At 40.0% G+C, this 18,317-nt stretch overlaps 2 protein-coding genes across 3 annotated transcripts; one reads left to right on the top strand and one right to left on the bottom strand.

Moving 5' to 3' along the window:
• The first annotated feature begins 969 nt into the window (after positions 1-969).
• LOC107086252 (neuronal pentraxin-2-like) lies at positions 970-5,885 on the top strand. 2 transcript variants are annotated; one of them, XM_015377073.1, is made up of 5 exons: positions 970-1,608; positions 2,337-2,550; positions 2,779-3,023; positions 3,104-3,283; positions 5,306-5,885. In XM_015377073.1, exons 1-5 carry the CDS (start codon positions 1,186-1,188, stop codon positions 5,534-5,536), a joined length of 1,293 nt encoding a protein of 430 aa, XP_015232559.1. In that variant the 5' UTR covers positions 970-1,185; the 3' UTR covers positions 5,537-5,885. The 2 variants fall into 2 exon arrangements, with proteins under 2 accessions (XP_015232559.1, XP_015232558.1); XM_015377072.1 differs by having other exon boundaries at positions 2,331-2,550.
• Positions 5,886-11,592: 5,707 nt separating this feature from the next.
• On the bottom strand, positions 11,593-16,228 carry tmem130 (transmembrane protein 130). The gene is made up of 8 exons (XM_015377065.1): positions 16,086-16,228; positions 15,946-16,013; positions 15,692-15,863; positions 15,481-15,623; positions 15,037-15,121; positions 14,706-14,908; positions 12,590-12,696; positions 11,593-11,870 (listed from the first exon to the last, which is right to left on the bottom strand). Exons 1-8 carry the CDS (start codon positions 16,091-16,093, stop codon positions 11,730-11,732), a joined length of 927 nt encoding a protein of 308 aa, XP_015232551.1. The 5' UTR covers positions 16,094-16,228; the 3' UTR covers positions 11,593-11,729.
• Positions 16,229-18,317: the final 2,089 nt, after the last annotated feature.

The raw sequence follows: 18,317 nt of genomic DNA, 5'->3' as shown, positions 1-18,317 counted from the left end.
TGCGCTGGTTTGGTCTGCCGGCTTCCGTAGCGTCGTGAGCGTGCATGTGCGCGCTTTCAGGAAATCCTATACACTACTGTTTATGCTCTAAAAACATTCTAAATGACTTCGTTTCGAGTAAATTCTGGATGCTACCCACTCAGGACACTTGGAATACATTGGACGAGCAGTATGGAGGAATATTGACACGTTTTTTGTGGACTTTTATGGACCTTTCTGTCTCGGTCACCATAGACCTCCATTATTTGAATGTCAGCAGACAGCAAGAAGCCTCCCAGATCTCCAGATGCATTTGAGATATCAAAAAAGTACTCCAGGGTGTTGTTCAGCATGGGGGTGAGTAGAAAATGAAGGCTAATCATGTTTTGGGTGTACTATTCCTTTAAAATCCAGAAGTGATTTGTATTTTATGTTTTCAAAAAGAGACAATAAATGAATGAAAAAATATTTAGACAATGTACTGCGACAACCACTGAAGCTGAAATTGATTATTTCTGTAATCACTACCCTGTAATATAACCCTTTCTGTTTGTCTAACCGTCTGTCAGTCTAGTTTACTAATTAAGATCTGGGATTTTTGGGGTTTTTTTTTGTTTTTTTTTTGTATGTGACCTAGAATGGGAGTTTTGATCACAACCTTCGATTCAAAGAGAACCACTTCTGTCATCCTGTTAAATTTATAGATAAATAAATAATTCTGGTTCATTCCAGGCTGCTCTACAGCAGGTGGACATTAATCCACTTAGGAACTGAAGATACAGCAGCTGGAAACCAGACTGGAAATGGAAAAGGGACACTTGGTCATCTAATAAACTTCACCAATGAACAGGTAAACTGCTGGAAGTGACGTCAGCCCCATCCAACCAATCACAGTCTTTTCACAGACACCTTTTTTGGTAATCCGCTTTGGCGTTGGGAGCTGTCTGTTCAGCACCACACTGTGCGCGCTCTCTGCGCCAGAAATAGTCTTATTAGTGCGGGCAACATTAGCGGGCTTACAGTGACAGACTCACACTTGATCGGATTTTCTTGCTTTTGCTCCTTGGTCATGGCGCTGCTCAGAGGGAAACGGCAATAAAGCCCGGACCTCCTGCCGACCAAGTTTTACGCAAAGAAACTGCGGAGTTTTGGGGTCAAAGTTCGGAGTTTTCACCCTGCAGGTCGGTTCTCTCTGACCGAACCAGGATGTTTTCACTCTTGTGCGGATTATTATGCTTTTGCGCGCTAAGCGCTCAGCCTGATGATGGAAAGCGGTTCATCTGCCGGGCAGTACCCATCAGCGGTGATGTCGGCTGCCCTGTGACATTACTGCCGGACCTCAGCGTCGGAGGTCAGGAAGAGGAGCTCCGGAACACTGTCATGCAGCTACGGGAGACGATTCTCCAACAGAAAGAGACGATCTCCAAGCAGCTGGGGACCATCAACGAGCTGACCACCAAGCTGTCCCTCTGCGCCTCGGCCATTACAGATAGGAAGTACGGAAAGGGGGCTTCGTGGGGGAAAGAGAAGCAGAACACGATGGGAGACGTCCCCACAGACCCAAACGACTCCATAGATAGCCTGGGGAAAACCATGCAGGGGCTCAAAGAGCGCCTGGAGAACCTGGAGGTAACCTATTGCCGCCAGTAGCCTTAAAACAGCACAAATCCCGTGCGTAAAACCGCTGTTTGATTAGTATTTGTAACAATAATAACGATAATAACACAATAAAGCAGTTTTTCTAATTTGAATAATCATACATATTAATTGCAGAATAAGTATTTTTAGAAGGGCTACACTAATCAGGTGCGCTTCAAGATTCAAAGGCGGTTCAGATAGAGGCCACTAATCATCCAAACTGGGCAGCTTTGAGGTCATGAAGTTTTGGAAAGGTTTAGTTGTAATGGTGGTAAAAAAAAAGAAAGAAAAAGATTTTAAATGTTGTTTTTTGGTACCTGAATGTTTGCAATCTTCTAAGTTAAAAGTTCTTCCCTGGTCCCCAAACATGTCATTCGGTTATAATGTGATAAAAAAGACAAAAAAATAAAAATAAAAAATTAATAAAAGATAAATGCTGTTATGCCCCAGAGCTAACCCCTCCCCTCTTTTTATTATGTATTCCTTCTATCACTCTTAATTTGCCTCATTCATATAAAGAAAATGGCCCAAATGATACCGAAAACCCTTAACAGCCAGAATTATATCTAGAACTAAAAAAAAAAAAAGAAAAAAAAAAAAAGTAAGAGCAACAAGCATGGTGATGTAATCATCTCTTGGAAATCTCCTTTGGTTGAATGCACCTGATTACCTTGTGTACTTCCTGTTGATGATCTCCTCCACTCCTTCTGTAGCAACAGCAAATGAGGGCCAACTTATCCGGAGCCTCGTTCCCCAGCGAACTTCGCGACCTGCTTCAGCGTCGGCTCGGGGAGCTGGAGAAACAGCTCCTGAAGAAAGTCAGTAGCCTGGAGGAGGAGAAGAGCCAGCTGTCCAACGCCACGGCCGCTTATAGGCTGAAGACAGAGAGCACCCTGAACGCACTGGTGGAGAGAATCAGCGAGCTGGAGAAAGGTACAGAGAACCTAAATGTCTTCCTTAGGAGCCTAGGATGGTCAGAGATTCATCACCTCACAGTCATTTCTATTCACCTCCATATTTATTTCTTTGCAGACAAATATCACAGATTGTTTTGTGACAAACAAGTTTGGAATTGAGAATAGTTGTAGTTCTAATACATAAAGATATGTTGGTTTTACCTGTAAACGCTCTAACCTTCCTTTTGTTTTACCTTTAAACTAGGTGGGGGAGACTTTAAGTCCCCTGAGCAGTTTAAGCTGTCCCTCCCTCAAAGGACCAACTACCTCTATGGCCGAATCACCAAAACCTTGCCAGAGATGTATGCCTTCACCCTCTGCATGTGGATCAAGTCCAGTGCCAGCCCCGGTGTCGGAACACCTTTCTCCTATGGCGTCCCAGGGCAAGCTAATGAGATTGTGCTGATAGAGTGGGGGAACAACCCAATCGAGCTGCTCATTAATGACAAGGCAAGCAGCCGGGCTGATGTTGAGTAAGATGGCAGAATAAAACAGAAAGCCTTATAACGTAAAATATTGCTGTGGTTCAGGTTGCCCAGCTTCCCCTGGAAGTAAGGGACGGCCAATGGCACCACATCTGCATCTGCTGGACCACACGAGATGGCCAGTGGGAGGCCTACCAGGACGGGGAGAAACTGGGAACCGGAGACAACCTTGCGGCATGGCACCCCATCAAACCTGGAGGAGCCATCATCCTGGGGCAGGAGCAGGTAACCACATGCAGCTCTGCTCTCAGGACCACACAAATGATTTTTTAAGAGAATCAAACCATCTTCATCTTTCTTATACTTCATTTAGGCCAGACATACCCAATATCGGTCCTGCTGGGCTGCTGTATTGCAGTTTTTGAAGGTTTCCTTGCTTCTGCACAGCTAATTTCCATTTATAGCTGATTAACAGGCTTTTGATTAGCTGTAGTCATCAGAATCAGCAATGCTGAAGCTGAGAAATATTGAAAATTGTAGGACAACGGCCCTTGAGGACCGACTTTGGGCATGCCTGATTTAGGCCATAACTTTAGGGTGTGATATCAGCTTGATCCCCGCATAAACAGTACTGGTTAAAAGCAGAGAAAAAGGGAGGGGATTTTTCGTAGCCTTAAAATTATGACAGTTTCCCTCTGTTTTTGATTTTTCAAATCAGTTTGTAAATTCAAACTTAAGCTTTTAAATGACAATTTGCTTTACAAAGAAAAACAAAAACAAACTAAGTATAGAATAGAATAGAATCAAAACCAGCCTGGATTAAAAGATTAATTAAATGTGATTAACCACATTGTTTGGTAACTTTACATAGATTTTGCTTCCACACTGAGGTATTATAACTGCCCTGAACTATTCAATCAAGTACTCACCTAAAAGGAACCTACTGCATCTCACAGCAAGAATTAGTCTGAAAGATATCTGGGAAACAAAACATTATGGTCTCTTCTACCAAAAGACCAGAGCACTGCTGGCCCAAAAGCACACAAAGGCCTGCCTCTTGTTTGCCAAAAATAAACATCTTGATTATCATCCAGACCTCTAGGAAAATGTTCTGTGGACTGAACAGTTAAAAGTGGATATTTTATATTTGTTTGGGTGATGTTACATCTGGACCCGGTGTAACCAGACACAATACTTCAGGACCCAATTTTGCTGTCAAACACGGTGGTGGTACTGTGGTGGTTTGGGACTGCTTTGCTTCTTCAGGACCTGGAGAACTTTAAACTGATGGAACCAGAAACCCTGAAGGGGATGGTCTGAACCTCAGTCCGTGGGTTTTGTATTTAATCAGATTATCTTTGTCAAATAGACCCTTATTGATCATCTCAAGCAATGAGTTTGGTCACAATAGAGGATCTACTACTGGATGCTGATTGGTTGGTGTTTCTCTGTAAAGTTTTACTTTTATGCCTCATTTTGACAATGTTAACTGTTTGGACCCTGAACCCCAGAAAGCTGAAAACAGGCTCAACTTAAAGCTCAAAACCTTATTCCACCTCAAAACCTTTTTTCTCTGGGTTTCCAGGTGGTTTCCATGTGTTTTTTAAGATGGATGCAGACAATTTTAACCCTAAACACCTTATACTGTAGATGATATCCTGCAGAGGGAAGGGAAGTAATGATAATCCACTAATGATTCTGATTCAGTACTGTATAAAATCATCATTAGCTTCTGCTAGCCGTTTAAAGCAGACCCTTCAAAGTTGTTTAAGTCTTTCCTTGAACTCTTGGTCGGATTTTGTTCAGGACTTTGACTAGGTCATTCTAACATATGAATATAGTTTGATCTAAATTGTTCATCGTATCTTTAGCCAGGATGTTAAGGGAAATTTTCCTTCAGGATTTTCATGTATTTATCTCCATTCACCTCTTATCAACTGTTATAAACTTCTCTGTATCTAATGAAGAATAGACTACCCACTGCATGATGCAGCCTCCATGTGTTTCTCTGTGAGGATGTCCAGGGGGATGTGCAGTTTTATTTCTATACTTGTTTTATGCAAGCCAAAATGTTTTGTTCTCATCTAATCATAGCTGTTGAAGCACGACCAGAACGGACCTTCATTTAAAAGGGGTTCTGGACACTGTTTTCAACATTCAAAGTTCGTGCCTCCATCAAAGATTGCCATAGGACTATATTTGACCTATGATAGACAAACACAAACATTAGGCAATTAAACCCCACTTTGTAGACATACTTAACATTGGCATTCCTGTTGCTGACTTTGCTATTTATGACCCTCACAGGATGTGGTAGGCGGGCGTTTCGATGCTGGACAAGCTTTTGTGGGTGAGCTGAGTCAGGTGAACATTTGGGACCGTGTCCTGAAGCCCGTGGAGATCCAGTCGATGGCAAACTGCAGCTCCTATCTCGCCGGTAACGTCATTTCCTGGCTGTCGAGCAATGTTGAGGTTTTTGGGAGGGGGGCATTTAAGCGCCCCCTGGAGATATGTCAGGAGAGGCTGCCAAAGGTTTAGAGCTTTTTGTTTCTGTCCCTGGTGTTATTATTTCCATCAGCTTAACAAATGACCGTTTAAGCGACTGACCACTCTTACTGTGAAACCTGTACACTACTCAAAAACATAAAGGGAACACTCAAATAACATATCCTAGATCTGAATGAATGAAATATTCTCATTGAATACTTTGTTTTGCACAAAGATGAATGTGCTGACAACAAAATCACACAAAATCATCGATGGAAGTAAAATCTATTAACCAATGGAGGCAATGGAGTAACATAAAAAATGAAAGTGTAAAAACACACTACAGGCTGATCCAAGTGTGATCTAATGTCCTTAAAACAGGTCAAAATATGTGTGTATGTATGATCTCCCTACAATGCCTGGGCATGCTCCTGATAAGGTGGTGAATGGTCTTCTGAGGGATCTCCTCCCACACCTGCACTAAAGCATCTGCTAACTCCTAGAAAGTTTGTGGTGCATTGTGACGTTGTTTGATGGATCGAGGCACAATGTCCTAGATATGCTCAATCTGATTCAGATCTAAGGAACTACTTGCAGGAACTACTGACACACTCTGGCTGCATGAGGTCTTGCATTGTCTTGCATTAGGAGGCACCCAGGACCAACCACACCAGCATGTGGTCTCAATAGGGCTCTAAAGATCTCATCTCGGTACCTAATGGCAGTTATGCTACCTCTGCCAAGCACATGAAAGGGTGTGCTGCCCTCTAAAGATATGCCAGCCCACAGCATTACTGACCCACTGCCAAACCAGTCATGCTGAAGGATTTTGATGGCAGCAGACCAATCTCCACAGTGTCTCTAGCTCTGTCACATCCATCCCATGTGCTCAATGTGGAGATGCTTTCATCTGGGAAATCACAGGGCGTCTGTGGCCAATTCACCAATCCCGGCATTATCTGGCAAAGGCAAACATACAGCACAGTGTTGGGCTGTGAACACAACCCCCATCTGTTGATGTCAGACCCTCATACCATCCTCGTGGAGTTGGTCTCTAACTGTTTGTGCAGGCACATGCACATTTGTAGCCGGATAGAGGTCATTTTGCAGGGCTCTGGCAGTACTCCTCCTGTTCCTCCTTGCACAAAGGCAGAGGTAGCAGTTCTGCTGCTGGGTTATTGCCCTCCTGCCGCCTCCTCCACGTCTCCTGGTGTACTGGCCTGTCTCATTGTAGCACCCCCAGCCTCTGGACGCTATGCTGACAGACACAGCAAACCTTCCTGCCATAGAGGTGCTGTCCTGGATGGCCTGCACTACCTGAGTCACTTATTTGGATTGTAGAGTCTGTCTCATCCTACCATGATTGTAAAAGCACCATCAACATTCAAAAGTGACCAAAACATCAGCCAGAAAGCATAGGTACTGAGAAGTTGTCTATGGTCCCTGGCTGCAGACCATTTTATTGAGTGTTTCTTGCTAATTGCTTATTGTGTCTACCTGTTGTGTATTCCATTTGCACAACAGCATGAACATTCCTAAGTGGATGGTTTGATCTCACAGAAGTTTGATTTGAGCTAATATTGTGCTGTTTACGTGTTCCCTTTATTTTTTGAGCAGTATATTATAGCTAGCTTCAATTAACCAGCAGCATGAATGTAAGAATAATTCAGATTTTTTAATGATTTCGTTCTAAAGCCCATTTTCTGGTTGGACAACAGCCTACATCATCTTTACCCAGTTATTCACAAAGGGGCCTGTTTAGGGGTACGGTTGGGGCTTCGCTCTGCTGCCAACCTCCAGCCATCATTGGGTCTGAGAACAAGATTATAGTTCAAATTTATTCTGTCTTCTCTAACTCATACAGCCTTAGAGTGAAACTGTTTATAAACAGAAGTGAGTTAATTTAAAAAAAAGTTCCTTTAGAATTGGCAGAGAGAACATGTTTTATATCCATCAAGGAGCCTCTGTCTGGAAATTAGAGGGTCTCTGTAATCAGAGATGGTCAAAGCCATTCTAGAAGCTTAATGTCTGCCTTCTTTAAGGGAATTCTACAGAGGTTTCAATATGGGTTTGGGACATTTGTCCTATTGGGACGTGTCCAAAATGTAGCCATCTCAACGAAATGGTTTCCCTGTATGATGTAGGGAAATTGACGGAAGCTCTCAGTCCTAAGAATATAACTACAAAGCATGGTGGGGGCAGCCTTGTGTTGTGGTTCTGGTTGAAGTGGATGGGATGATAAAAAAAGAGGACAACAAAAATGCTTTAATAATTTTACCAAACTTAGACACAGTTTATCGCATTTGGTTGTTACTGAGGGCCCAAACACAGGCAGGCTACACACTTTCCAGGTATTGAGAAATGACTTCCAAACTGAAACATGGAAAACATTGGAATAACAGGGAAACATGGAGAATACCTGTAGAAGAACAGGGAGCTACAGCAGAAATGGGAGAACACCCATTTTAATTAGATTCAAATAAATGAGCTTAACCAGATCTTATAATATTTGATCAAACATTCAGCCAGAAGCTTAAAAAAGTCTACAGAGATTTTTTTTTTTATCTGAAACTTGTCAAAGGGCATGCATCCAAACAATGAGTGTTTTGGGATTTTTAGGTCTGTATTTATTTTTTATTTAAGAAATCCATAGCATATTGAAACATGCACCCACTATCCTTGTTTTTAAAAACCCATGAAGTTGTCAGATGTCCACAAAAGCCCAACCGTCCAAAGAAATAATTAAAAGTCCTAAATATATGTTTAAAAATATAAAATAATATTCATAATACACCTTTGCATGATTAGATGATCAGACCTATTGATGTTGAGGCAGCTGATGTGTGAAGGCCAGGTAGAGTGGGTCTCTGAGGACACCATGAGCTCCTTACAGGTCAGGGTGAGGGTTCTGAGTCCCTTCATGGGGCAGAGCTCCCTCAGGCATTAAAGCCGCCTCTTCTTCAGCAGCTCCCTCTCATCCTGGACCACTTTGCTGCTGGGGAACTCACTGCTGCGTGGAAGATGCTAGAAAAGATTAAAGTCCGCCTAATGAGCTTACAGAATCATTAGGCTGGTTTCACACCTCCTCATGTTGTGGTAGAAATACTACGTGGAACTCTGCCTGTGGTCCGCCTGATGGCCGGTGGGGTTTAGTTCATTTCTGAGTCCTTCCCAGTGCTTTCTCTCTGGCCTTCTCCTCCCCCACCCAATGCTGTTACTCATAGTGCTGTAAATTAATTTTTATTTGAGATGCTGTTTCTGTGTGTTACATTGTAGAGAACGTATAAACCCATAAACAGCTTTTAAGTATGTATTTTTTGAATGTAAATTATTATGTAAAAGTTCCTATTGTTAAAGCTTTTCTGTGTAAGCATAGCCCATATTGCCTCATGGCCTTCCCATGGATGTTTAAGTGCCATTAATTTTTTTTTTTTTTTACATGCTTTGACCTCACATAATGAGCAAATAAATCAATGTTGCACATCAAATTTCCTTCTGTCTTTTATTTGTTTTTTTTCCCTCAGTTGTGATAACCTGTGTTCTGTATTTAACCCCGGGAGATTGAACGTTGATGAACTTAGTCTGTGCTTAAGGGTGATTGCTCATCAGTTTAGAGCCCCCTGGTGTCCTGTATCTGTTAAGCTGGTGAAACAGGTGTGACGTGTGTTGTTACCAGCACAGGTTGCGTGGGATCTTCAGGCTCAGTCAGCTCGGGTCAAACAACAGGTGCGCTTTGTGGTATTAGCAATGCTTAACTGATGGTAGGAGGTCCAGTGGGAAGCTGGTGCCATCAGAAACTGTTCAGAAAGGGTTCTGTGATGTTTTATTTTCAACCTCTGAATTTAATCACTATTTTGTCAAAGTCTTATACATTAAAATGTCAATTTATAAACCAGGATAAATAGACTACAAAACCAGGATCTCATAGTATTTGATGTGGTGAAGAGAACCTTTTTGAAGTCCAAACTGCGTCAGACTTTTAAATAGTCTAAAAACTCAACTACCGGTAGGCAGCAATTGTTAAAAGATTCTAAAGTTAAGATGAGAAATATTTGTGTTTGATATTTTTTTTTCTTGGTTGTTAATATACTTCCTGGCATTAAAATGTTATCCAATGGAAGCTAGTTTACTTGCTGTAGATGCTGACACATTTCTGGGGTCAGCATCTACAGCAATGCTGTAGGTAATTCTGGTAGGTAATTCTGCTGCTGAGTCTTACCTTAAACTTATGAAATCTCAGGTCAGCGGCTAAGGGCTAAGTTTAGCTTCTAAGCGTAACCTCTCCAAGGAGGCAATCTTTTGCAAATATGGACTAGGCTTTTATTTTTAGCTGGTTTTCCAATTCACAATCAAGGTTTGTAGGTTGATGCCACTGACTCTTTCTAGTCAGACAATCATACAATCTTGTAGGCATGATGCAGTCTATTAACAACAAATTTATATAAACAAATGTAAAAAAAAAAAAAGTTGTGCATATAGTGCATCAGATGACGCTGGGGGTATTTATAATGGTAGGAATATATACCATTAGAGCTTATTATTGTATTTGTGTTTATTCTTATAGAAAACTACCGTAAGCATTAAACATATGATTAGTTTCTGGGTTTTATTAAGAGTATTATTGCATAACTTGAGAAGAGAAGAATATGTTTTAATGGAAGGGATGGAATGAAGTAAGTTGTACTTTTGAATGATAAAAATTGTAACAGAACTGTTTCCATTTTTATTGTTTTTTATCTATGTATTCATTTTTTGAACTCTTTTTAGGGTATTTGTTAAAGGATGACTTTACTTTATTCTTTACAGGTTTGAATTAAACAAATGCCACTAGAGGACAGCATGGAACCACATGGAGGCCAAACGTTTTTGCAATATACAGACTCTTTTAGTCTGCACCCGTCACTTTAGATTCTAATCAAAAAGTAACCCCAGATAAACCAAAAATGGAAAAACTGAAAAATCAAATGTCAGACACATTTTATAAGTGAACAGGTGTGATAAATGCTTTTTGTTGCACAATTTGGGTTTATTGTGTCAATCATATATTTTCACTAGGGTGGCGTCTAAAAGCTAAGTTTATGCTTTCTCATTCAGTCTTTCACCCAAATGATGTGATCTTAGTGGCCACGCCCCTCACCGCAAGGTCCAAACTGCCTGATGTAACAAACCGTTCACCTTGAACAATTTATAATTAAGCAGACTTTCCATGCAGGAAAACATGGTAAACTAGCAAAAGCTAGAGTTCGTTAATATAAATATCTTGAGACATCGTATAAATTTACCCATAGAAATACAACATAGGCTCAGGTAGAGCCCTCTGTTGAATGTTAAAATGGCCCAGCCTATTGTTTTTTAAGTTGTTGATGAAAACTTACTTCTTTGCACCGGCCTTCAACACAAGCTGAGCAGGTCTCATGTGTTACCATTATTTATTTGTTTCTTTTTTAAATGTTTGTTTATCTTGTAATCATTGTTTTTACCTATTTATTGCACTTATAATGCTGTTGTAGAGCATTATGGTCAACTTTAGCTGCTGTTAAATGTGCTATATAAATAATGCTGACATTTACATAAATATTTCCACAATCATCAGCTTAAGAAACGAAAAGAAATTAGTTGGTGGCATGAAGAGGCTTTGAGAATGTTGGAAAAATCTACTTCTACATGTGTGCTGTTGTAAGCTTGTAGTCTGAACCCTACAGTCTGCCAGAATATAAGTTAACGGGGGTAAAAGACACACAGAGTATGACATGTAGGTGAAGCATAACTGAACCTCACTGACAAGCCGCCACGTATTGTTTTATAGAATCAAAAGTTTGGGAAATGCCTCCTTAACTGATGACTGCTTCTGATTTTCTAAACAGAAATCACTCTTATTATTGACTACTGAAGACAAGATTCTGACCTTTTATATGCACTCAACGGAACCCATTTATTAATATGTTTCCATTTCTATTACACTCAGTGTTTAAACATAAACTGAACCTGAGCTGATTTATTTTATTTATTTTAATTTCAACCTTAGCAATCTGACTTTATTATTATCAACAGTTAACAACTGCAAAGCTCAGTTTGCCTTCATAGCTTGACAAATTAGTTTTTTTTAACCCAGACACACAGGAACTAATTCAACTTTATTTGACAGGATAATCCTGATCATGCACAGAGTATCATATATGTTGAGTATGCAGAGCTACATGATGCAGGAGGCTCAAAGAGAACAAATCCAGGAGCAGTTAGGGGATTAAGAACCGTACTGGGTTCCATGCTGCAGGATGAGTGGCTCTTGCTCTCCTTTCTCCACAGAGGAGAAGGACAAAATTATTTTACTTTGGCCTTCACGACCTTGGTCCTTTAGGAATGCAGCGTTACTGGAAGCAGGAGCCTGAAACAAAGAAATGATCAGACATCAGCCTGGAAAACTTGCATGTCTGACAATTGATTTAAAAAATAAAAATCCATAGCCAGTCTTGTGATGTTCAACAAATGAATCACATTTCAATTATCAAGTTTAATATGTGGTGTATTTCGAGCCAACTTTGATCATATCCAACAGAACCTCTCTGTCAACTCCATTGAAAAGGGAATCTAATGAGGAGATCACTCACTAACATCTACAGCCTTATTTAAGAACAACTTCAGCACTTCATCCTGACACAACTTGGTAATGATCTACATGGACCTTAAAATAAAAGACTACTGAATGCTACCAGGGCTATATCAGGCTAAAATATGTCACCACACTGTATTATATAATACAACACCTCTATATACTAGACCATATTATACTAAGCAACAGAGAAAAAACTACTTCAATTTGCTGTGGTTTTATGGTATTACTCATTATTTTTTTTCTTGTTTTATTTTAAAGAATTAAATGCACAGAATTAATAAAAGAATTAATATGACAAGGCATGCTCTACATTACAGCATGGAATATAGATTTATTTATTATGACTGACGGTATTTAGGTATTTTAAAAACATTGGAAAAACTTAAATTTGACAGAAAAAAACATTGTCAGAACAATAAATAAATAAATAATAATAATAAAAAAAAGTTGCTACATTTACAAGAGAACTTTGTAAATTATCAGGTCAGTACCTGTGATTTTCTTTGTTTCCAAGGGCGACAGGCAACGACAGTTATGAAGGCAAAGGTTGCAACAAGAACAGCAGCGCAGGACAGGATAAACAAGACCTGGGTAGAATCTGCAGGAGGCAAACATATGAGGAACCAGTGTGAGAGATTTTCCAATACTCCAGTAAAATTTAAATTTGATACCCGGATGAAATGTTTTCAACAACTTTCTACAGCTTTGACAAAAAAAAAATCTTAATTGGAGTGGATCTCAATTAAAATCTAGAAGCTGAAAATCTAGTTTAGCTCCCCCTACTGGCACAAAATATAACAACATTTTTCTAGGAAGGTTTCAGGTAATTTATTCCTGAAACAAGAGAAAAAAATCAAGAGGCATTCAACCTTATTGGAATTACTTTCAGATTTAAGTCAGGTATTATTTTCCAGGGGTTGTGTTCTGGTGAGATGGTGAAAGGAACTCTTGATCTGTGGGTCTTTTAGGTCAGTAGCCCACTGGTAAAGAAATTTAAGCCAAAATGAAAGAGCGTCAGTGATCACCATCATAAGTACTTGCAGTTCGGAAGGAGGTAGGAAGAAGAAGCAGGATGCTTCCTACCAATAGTACATTCAGTATATGGACCTCTGGACGTTCCATTGAGGCGATTAGGAACTATACAGATTCCCACAATCCTTTTCATATGCAAGAGATTGTGGACATCTTTAAATTTTAAAATTTTGTGGGTTTTATCATGAAGAGTGTCATTTGTAAACTTGTGTTTTTGTAGTTTTTTTTTTTTTTTTTTGAAGGGCTGTAGTCCCCTTTTCGGCTCAACCATCCATGTGTGTTTCTATCCCATAATGACGAGCCAAGCACACGGTCACCATACTCAGCAGACCAGTGGGAAACTCCTTTCCTAAGGAGGAAGAACAGGAGGTAGGAGCTACAATTTTCCCAATTCAGAATCAGCCATTGTTTTTTTTAGCCTTGGTCTCAAAGACACACTATCCTACAGGTCTTAGATGTTTCTGTGCTTTAATAACATACTTCAAATCACTGTAAATCAGCAGAAATTAATCAGCTACCAATTAAAATCAGCTGTGCCGAACCAGTGAAACATCTTAAACATGCACCTTTTTCAGGTGATCCAGCCCCTTGTTAGAGTGGACCAGGTGTATCTAAAGCTGCCCATCAAGGGCCGCTGTCTGGCAAGTCTCAGGCTGCGTCTGAACGTCCGCCCTAATCACTATATAGTGAACGCACCATTTTAAATGAGTGCCTGAATGTCTACTGGACTAAAAAATATCGGACTTGAGATTTCCCACAATGCACCTTGAAAAGTAGTGATCATCCAAGGTCACTAGATGAGGAGATATATCTCAGATTGCTTTGTGAGAGCTCTCCTTGCAAAACATTACAGGATTTTGGCGCAGGAACCATGCGGGGAGGCTGAGTCACGTGATCAACAGGGAGCAAAAAGCAGTGATCATCTGTCCAACGGTAAATTAACTGAGTTCACTATAAAGTCCACTATATAGTCCCCACTCTATATAGTGATTGAGGGATTCAGAGGTTAGGGTGGACGTTCAGACACAGCCTTAGATGTTTCTGTGGTTCAGCACAGCTGATTTTTATTGATTGCATAATGTATGAATAACAGTCATCTGATTCAGGTGTATTAAACCATGGAAACATCTAACCCTTCAGATTTAAGCAGCCCAGCAGTAGATCATCCCTCTCAGCACTAAGCAGTAAAGTTGTTAAAAAGAGTCCTGTCCTTTCGATCACACGCCTAAAACAGATCCCAGCTGAAACAAATCAATTCAGCACAGCTGACATGTGAGGAGCAGACACACTGGCCTCACTCTGCGGGTGGGAAGCCAAAAAAAACCCCAAAACCAGTGCTACTGCTGAGAATCCCCCTTTAATACATAATAAAGACAAAGAGTCATTGACTGTTGGGAGAGTTATAAAATGGTAAACCTTTAATATGCTCTGTGTCTGTTGATTTATTTGGACCGAAGGCTATTGAGGAAATGTAATCTATTAATATATTCTTAACCAAATAAAGCTAATAAAGGATTTAGCCCTTTTTTATATAATTCAAAGGATTTTAAAAGTCTACAAAAATCTAATGCTCACCTTTCCTGCCAACATAGAGGCTGAAGGAGGTCTCCATCTGGCTGATGTCGTTGCGGACGCTGACGTCAAGGCAGTGGACACCAGTGGAGGTGAAGGTGTGGTTCAGCCCCAGGGTGTTGTCATACAGCATGGTCAGGGTGCAGCCAGCCGTCGGGTCAGGCAGGCAGTTATTCAGAACCCGCAGGCAGACCCACATGGGAGGACTGGGGACACACAATGGAAACTGGGTTTGTTAAAAAGTCTTTGCTCTACTTCTGGGTTCAGTAAGAGAAATCCCCAAAGGTGGGACTTTATTTGGATAGAAGAATGTTTCTGTCTAAGCGCAGCCTACCTCCCATCCACATGGACGGCCAGACTGGAGCCCTGGGACACCCTGTAATCCGATGGCCCCTCCAGTTCAATGCTCTTAATTGCATCTGAAAATGTAAAGTTTGTTGATCAATTGTTCAGTTCTGATCCAGTAGTACCTAAAACAGTAGATATGGCTCATATAAGACTCCTTGGCTGCCTAGATTAATGCCTGCAGCGCTTTGTTAAAGTTTTATTCCATCTAAATATTTTTCAAATTATGTGGAAATACCGATAATCATCAGTTAGGATTCAAATTTGAAACACTTACTTATATTTCACTATCTAAACAAAGAAAACTAAAGCATTGTATCAGTTTGTCAGTAACTGCTAATTTTGATCAGACTAAAACATGAACATCTGTGTCTAAATATATCTATGTAAGCTTTAAGGAACCATTTTTCTGTAAGTATTAAAGTGTACAAACCAAGCACTTGGACATCCTTGGAGTAGACTCTTGTTATCGGAGCATATTGCTCCAGATTCACTTCTACTTCCAGCCTCAGGGTGTAGTTTCCTGTTTCTAAGTAACGAAAGCGGACCACTGGTTCGGTTCCCTGGATCACCTCTCTGCATCAAACACAACAGTGAACAGAAACACTCAAAATCCATCAAAACGCACATCGTCCATGTCCTACCCGTTCCCCAGGTCCAAGGTGTAGGTGAACTTTGCGGCGCTGAGGGTCCTCTGAGGATCGAAGAGTTCAAACATGATCTCTGTGGGAACATCTGAAGCCAGGTCTCCGGTGTCTCTCACGTAGGTGGCGTCGCCCTCCGTTTGATAGAAGACTATCTTCCAGTCAACGTTCTCTGTTGTAAACACACATGTTTTCCAAGGTAAATACAGGAAATCTTTGCTTCTGAAGTAGTCTGGGTACGCTGCAGGACATACCCAAATCTGTTCCAGCTACAGCTGAAATAACCATCAAAAGATGCACCAGTATCCAAGGAGGATGCTTGCTGTTTGAAGACATTAAAAAAGAGTTCAATATGGATTTCTAGCAGATAAACATAGTAATATTTAAAATTTACCTGTTCATATCTGCTGGTTTTCTCCTTCAAACACCACAACAGTCTGAGTGGATGCAGTCAGTGTGGATAGATGCGAGGGAATGAGCAGCTGAGGGTCACCTCTGGCTTTTGAGATTCAGAGCATGCAAATGAGCCTGAAATTAGGAGCATGTGTTTAAAGTCACGAGGAAGAGGAAAAACAAAAAGCTTTTGGAAGAGACTGTGGGCTTTTTTCTTTTTGGTGAAGATTGATCATTAAGGTAGATCTGGTGTTTCCCTTTGAAATAAAAATGACAGCTACTTGTTTGTTTGAGAAACAGCAGCTGGATAAGTCCAGCAGCTCAAAGGGGTAGATATTTACTGACAGAGATGAAGAATTGATTTTCTAAATATTTCATTTTATTTCCTACATAACTAAAAAAGTAACTGAAGTGACTGAGGTGGGAGGATTCAAGTTATTGTATTTTGATTGGCCGTTGAGTTTTTCTTTCTTTTTTTCTTGTATAAAACATGCAAAGAAGGGAATCAGCCAGTTTAATCCAGCTAGAAAACGTGAAATTGATTAAAAGCGAATATTTCACTTTCTTAGAGGAGCAAGCAGTGTTGTGCAGGATGTTTGATCACCACTGTGCTTCTCTTTTAGCGCTGCTATTGTTCAAATCGGACCAGATCCATTAAATAATATGAGGGCTGTTTCAGGTGACACTGAAGATAACAGGGATACAAGCTGCTGACCCCCTAATACCTATGGTTATTTCACTATGTTTATCTATAAATATAAAGTGAAGTAATTATGATCTATTTTTAATTGAATTTTTGTTTATAAAATGACATTTATTTATGAATTTGATAATCTTAAATGTTAATTTGATTATTTATTGGAACATCTAATGATGTAATTGTGCAATTTCTAATTTCAAGTTATATTTGAATCATGTATTAGATAAATAAATGTTAGATTTACTTATTTCATTGAAAATGTATTTAATTAATGAGGCATTAAGTTATTTTTAATGAAATATTTTTCTCTCCATATGCTTCAGGGATTACATGAAAATGAAAAAAGAAAAACATCTTGCCTCAGTGTTACTTTTTAGAACCTCTGTTCTAAGTGCTGCTGTTTCTAAGGTTCAGATGGAGGACAGGAATATTTTATATTATCCCCATTATTAGCTATTATCGTCTGTGTTGGTGATCATGTTTATAAAGCCTTGAAGTAAATAAATGTCTGATTCAATCAACAAAATGGAAAATACAAATCTTTGATTAAAGCACCTTTATTTTACTCATGGTATAGAAAAAAAATGAATTAAGAGAAAATATGCAAGCTTTATTACTTGTCCAACAATTACTACAGTTTAAACCTAGCAAAATATATATTCTTTCCTTTATTTTAATTCATATCATGGTTCAGATCATTTTTCCTCTAGTTGTACTGCTTTGTGTATAACTTTTGACCAGGGGGGAAAGCAGTTTTAAATTCTTGCATGGACTATTTATAAAGCAAAAATAAACTCCCAGAGGCTCTGAGCCCGACTCCTACAGACTGCCCTGCCCTTAGGGTCCTTGATCAATTCCACCTTTGTATTTGAGAATTTGAGCTTTTATATTCATCATCTATTGAATTCAATTAATTTGATTTATATAGAGCCAATTCACAATACGTCATCTCAACTAGTTTACAGAGACATTTCAACCAGATCATACATTCTGATTGGTTTAAAGTTTTCTCTCAAAGGAAAACCAGCTGTTTGCATCGATGATCGACTTAAAAGCAATCCCTCACACCAAGCATGCCTGTAGCGACAGTGGAGAGAAAAACTCTCTTTTAACAGGAATAAACCTCCAGCAGAACCAGGCTCAATGTGAGCAGCCGACTGAGGTTCAAGGAGACAGAAACAGAGATAGAAAAAGACGCAGAGATACAAAAGGCAACTTTCAACCAGCTCCACAGGAAACACACAGCCAGGCAGACGAGCTCCAAGCCAGCTCCCATTTCAGGGGAGGAATAAAGACCACATACAGTTAGTCACAGTCAGAGAAACAGGACTACATTGAAAACAGGCCAAACTCCAACATCTATAAACAAAGGCATTCATAGCAGCAGCTCAGCTGATATTTCTCTCCAGGTTGATTTCACAGCCAAACAGGAACAGACCAGATGAAGCTGCTATGATGAGAAAAGGCAGAGAGCAGAACTAAAAAATACTGCAGAATGGGAGAATAGAGATAGAGTGATGAAAAGGGGTCCCT

The sequence above is a fragment of the Cyprinodon variegatus genome, unplaced genomic scaffold, assembly GCF_000732505.1.
Source record: "Cyprinodon variegatus isolate N-32 unplaced genomic scaffold, C_variegatus-1.0 Scaffold146, whole genome shotgun sequence".
Classification (NCBI taxonomy): Eukaryota; Metazoa; Chordata; class Actinopteri; order Cyprinodontiformes; family Cyprinodontidae; genus Cyprinodon; species Cyprinodon variegatus.
Note: the sequence above shows the minus strand (reverse complement) of the source record. Positions and strands in the feature narration are given on the sequence as shown.

Excerpts from the sequence above, each read along its gene's own strand:
- LOC107086252 (XM_015377072.1), top strand. The coding sequence starts at position 1,186 with ATGTTTTCACTCTTGTGCGGATTATTATGCTTTTGCGCGCTAAGCGCT. Across the intron at positions 1,609-2,330 it reads AGCGCCTGGAGAACCTGGAG|CAACAGCAAATGAGGGCCAA; the intron begins GTAACCTATTGC and ends CTCCTTCTGTAG. Across the intron at positions 3,284-5,305 it reads TCATCCTGGGGCAGGAGCAG|GATGTGGTAGGCGGGCGTTT; the intron begins GTAACCACATGC and ends TGACCCTCACAG.
- tmem130 (XM_015377065.1), bottom strand. Across the intron at positions 15,864-15,945 it reads TGTAGCTGGAACAGATTTGG|AGAACGTTGACTGGAAGATA; the intron begins GTATGTCCTGCA and ends TGTTTACAACAG. Across the intron at positions 12,697-14,705 it reads CCTCTATGTTGGCAGGAAAG|ATTCTACCCAGGTCTTGTTT; the intron begins GTGAGCATTAGA and ends TGCCTCCTGCAG.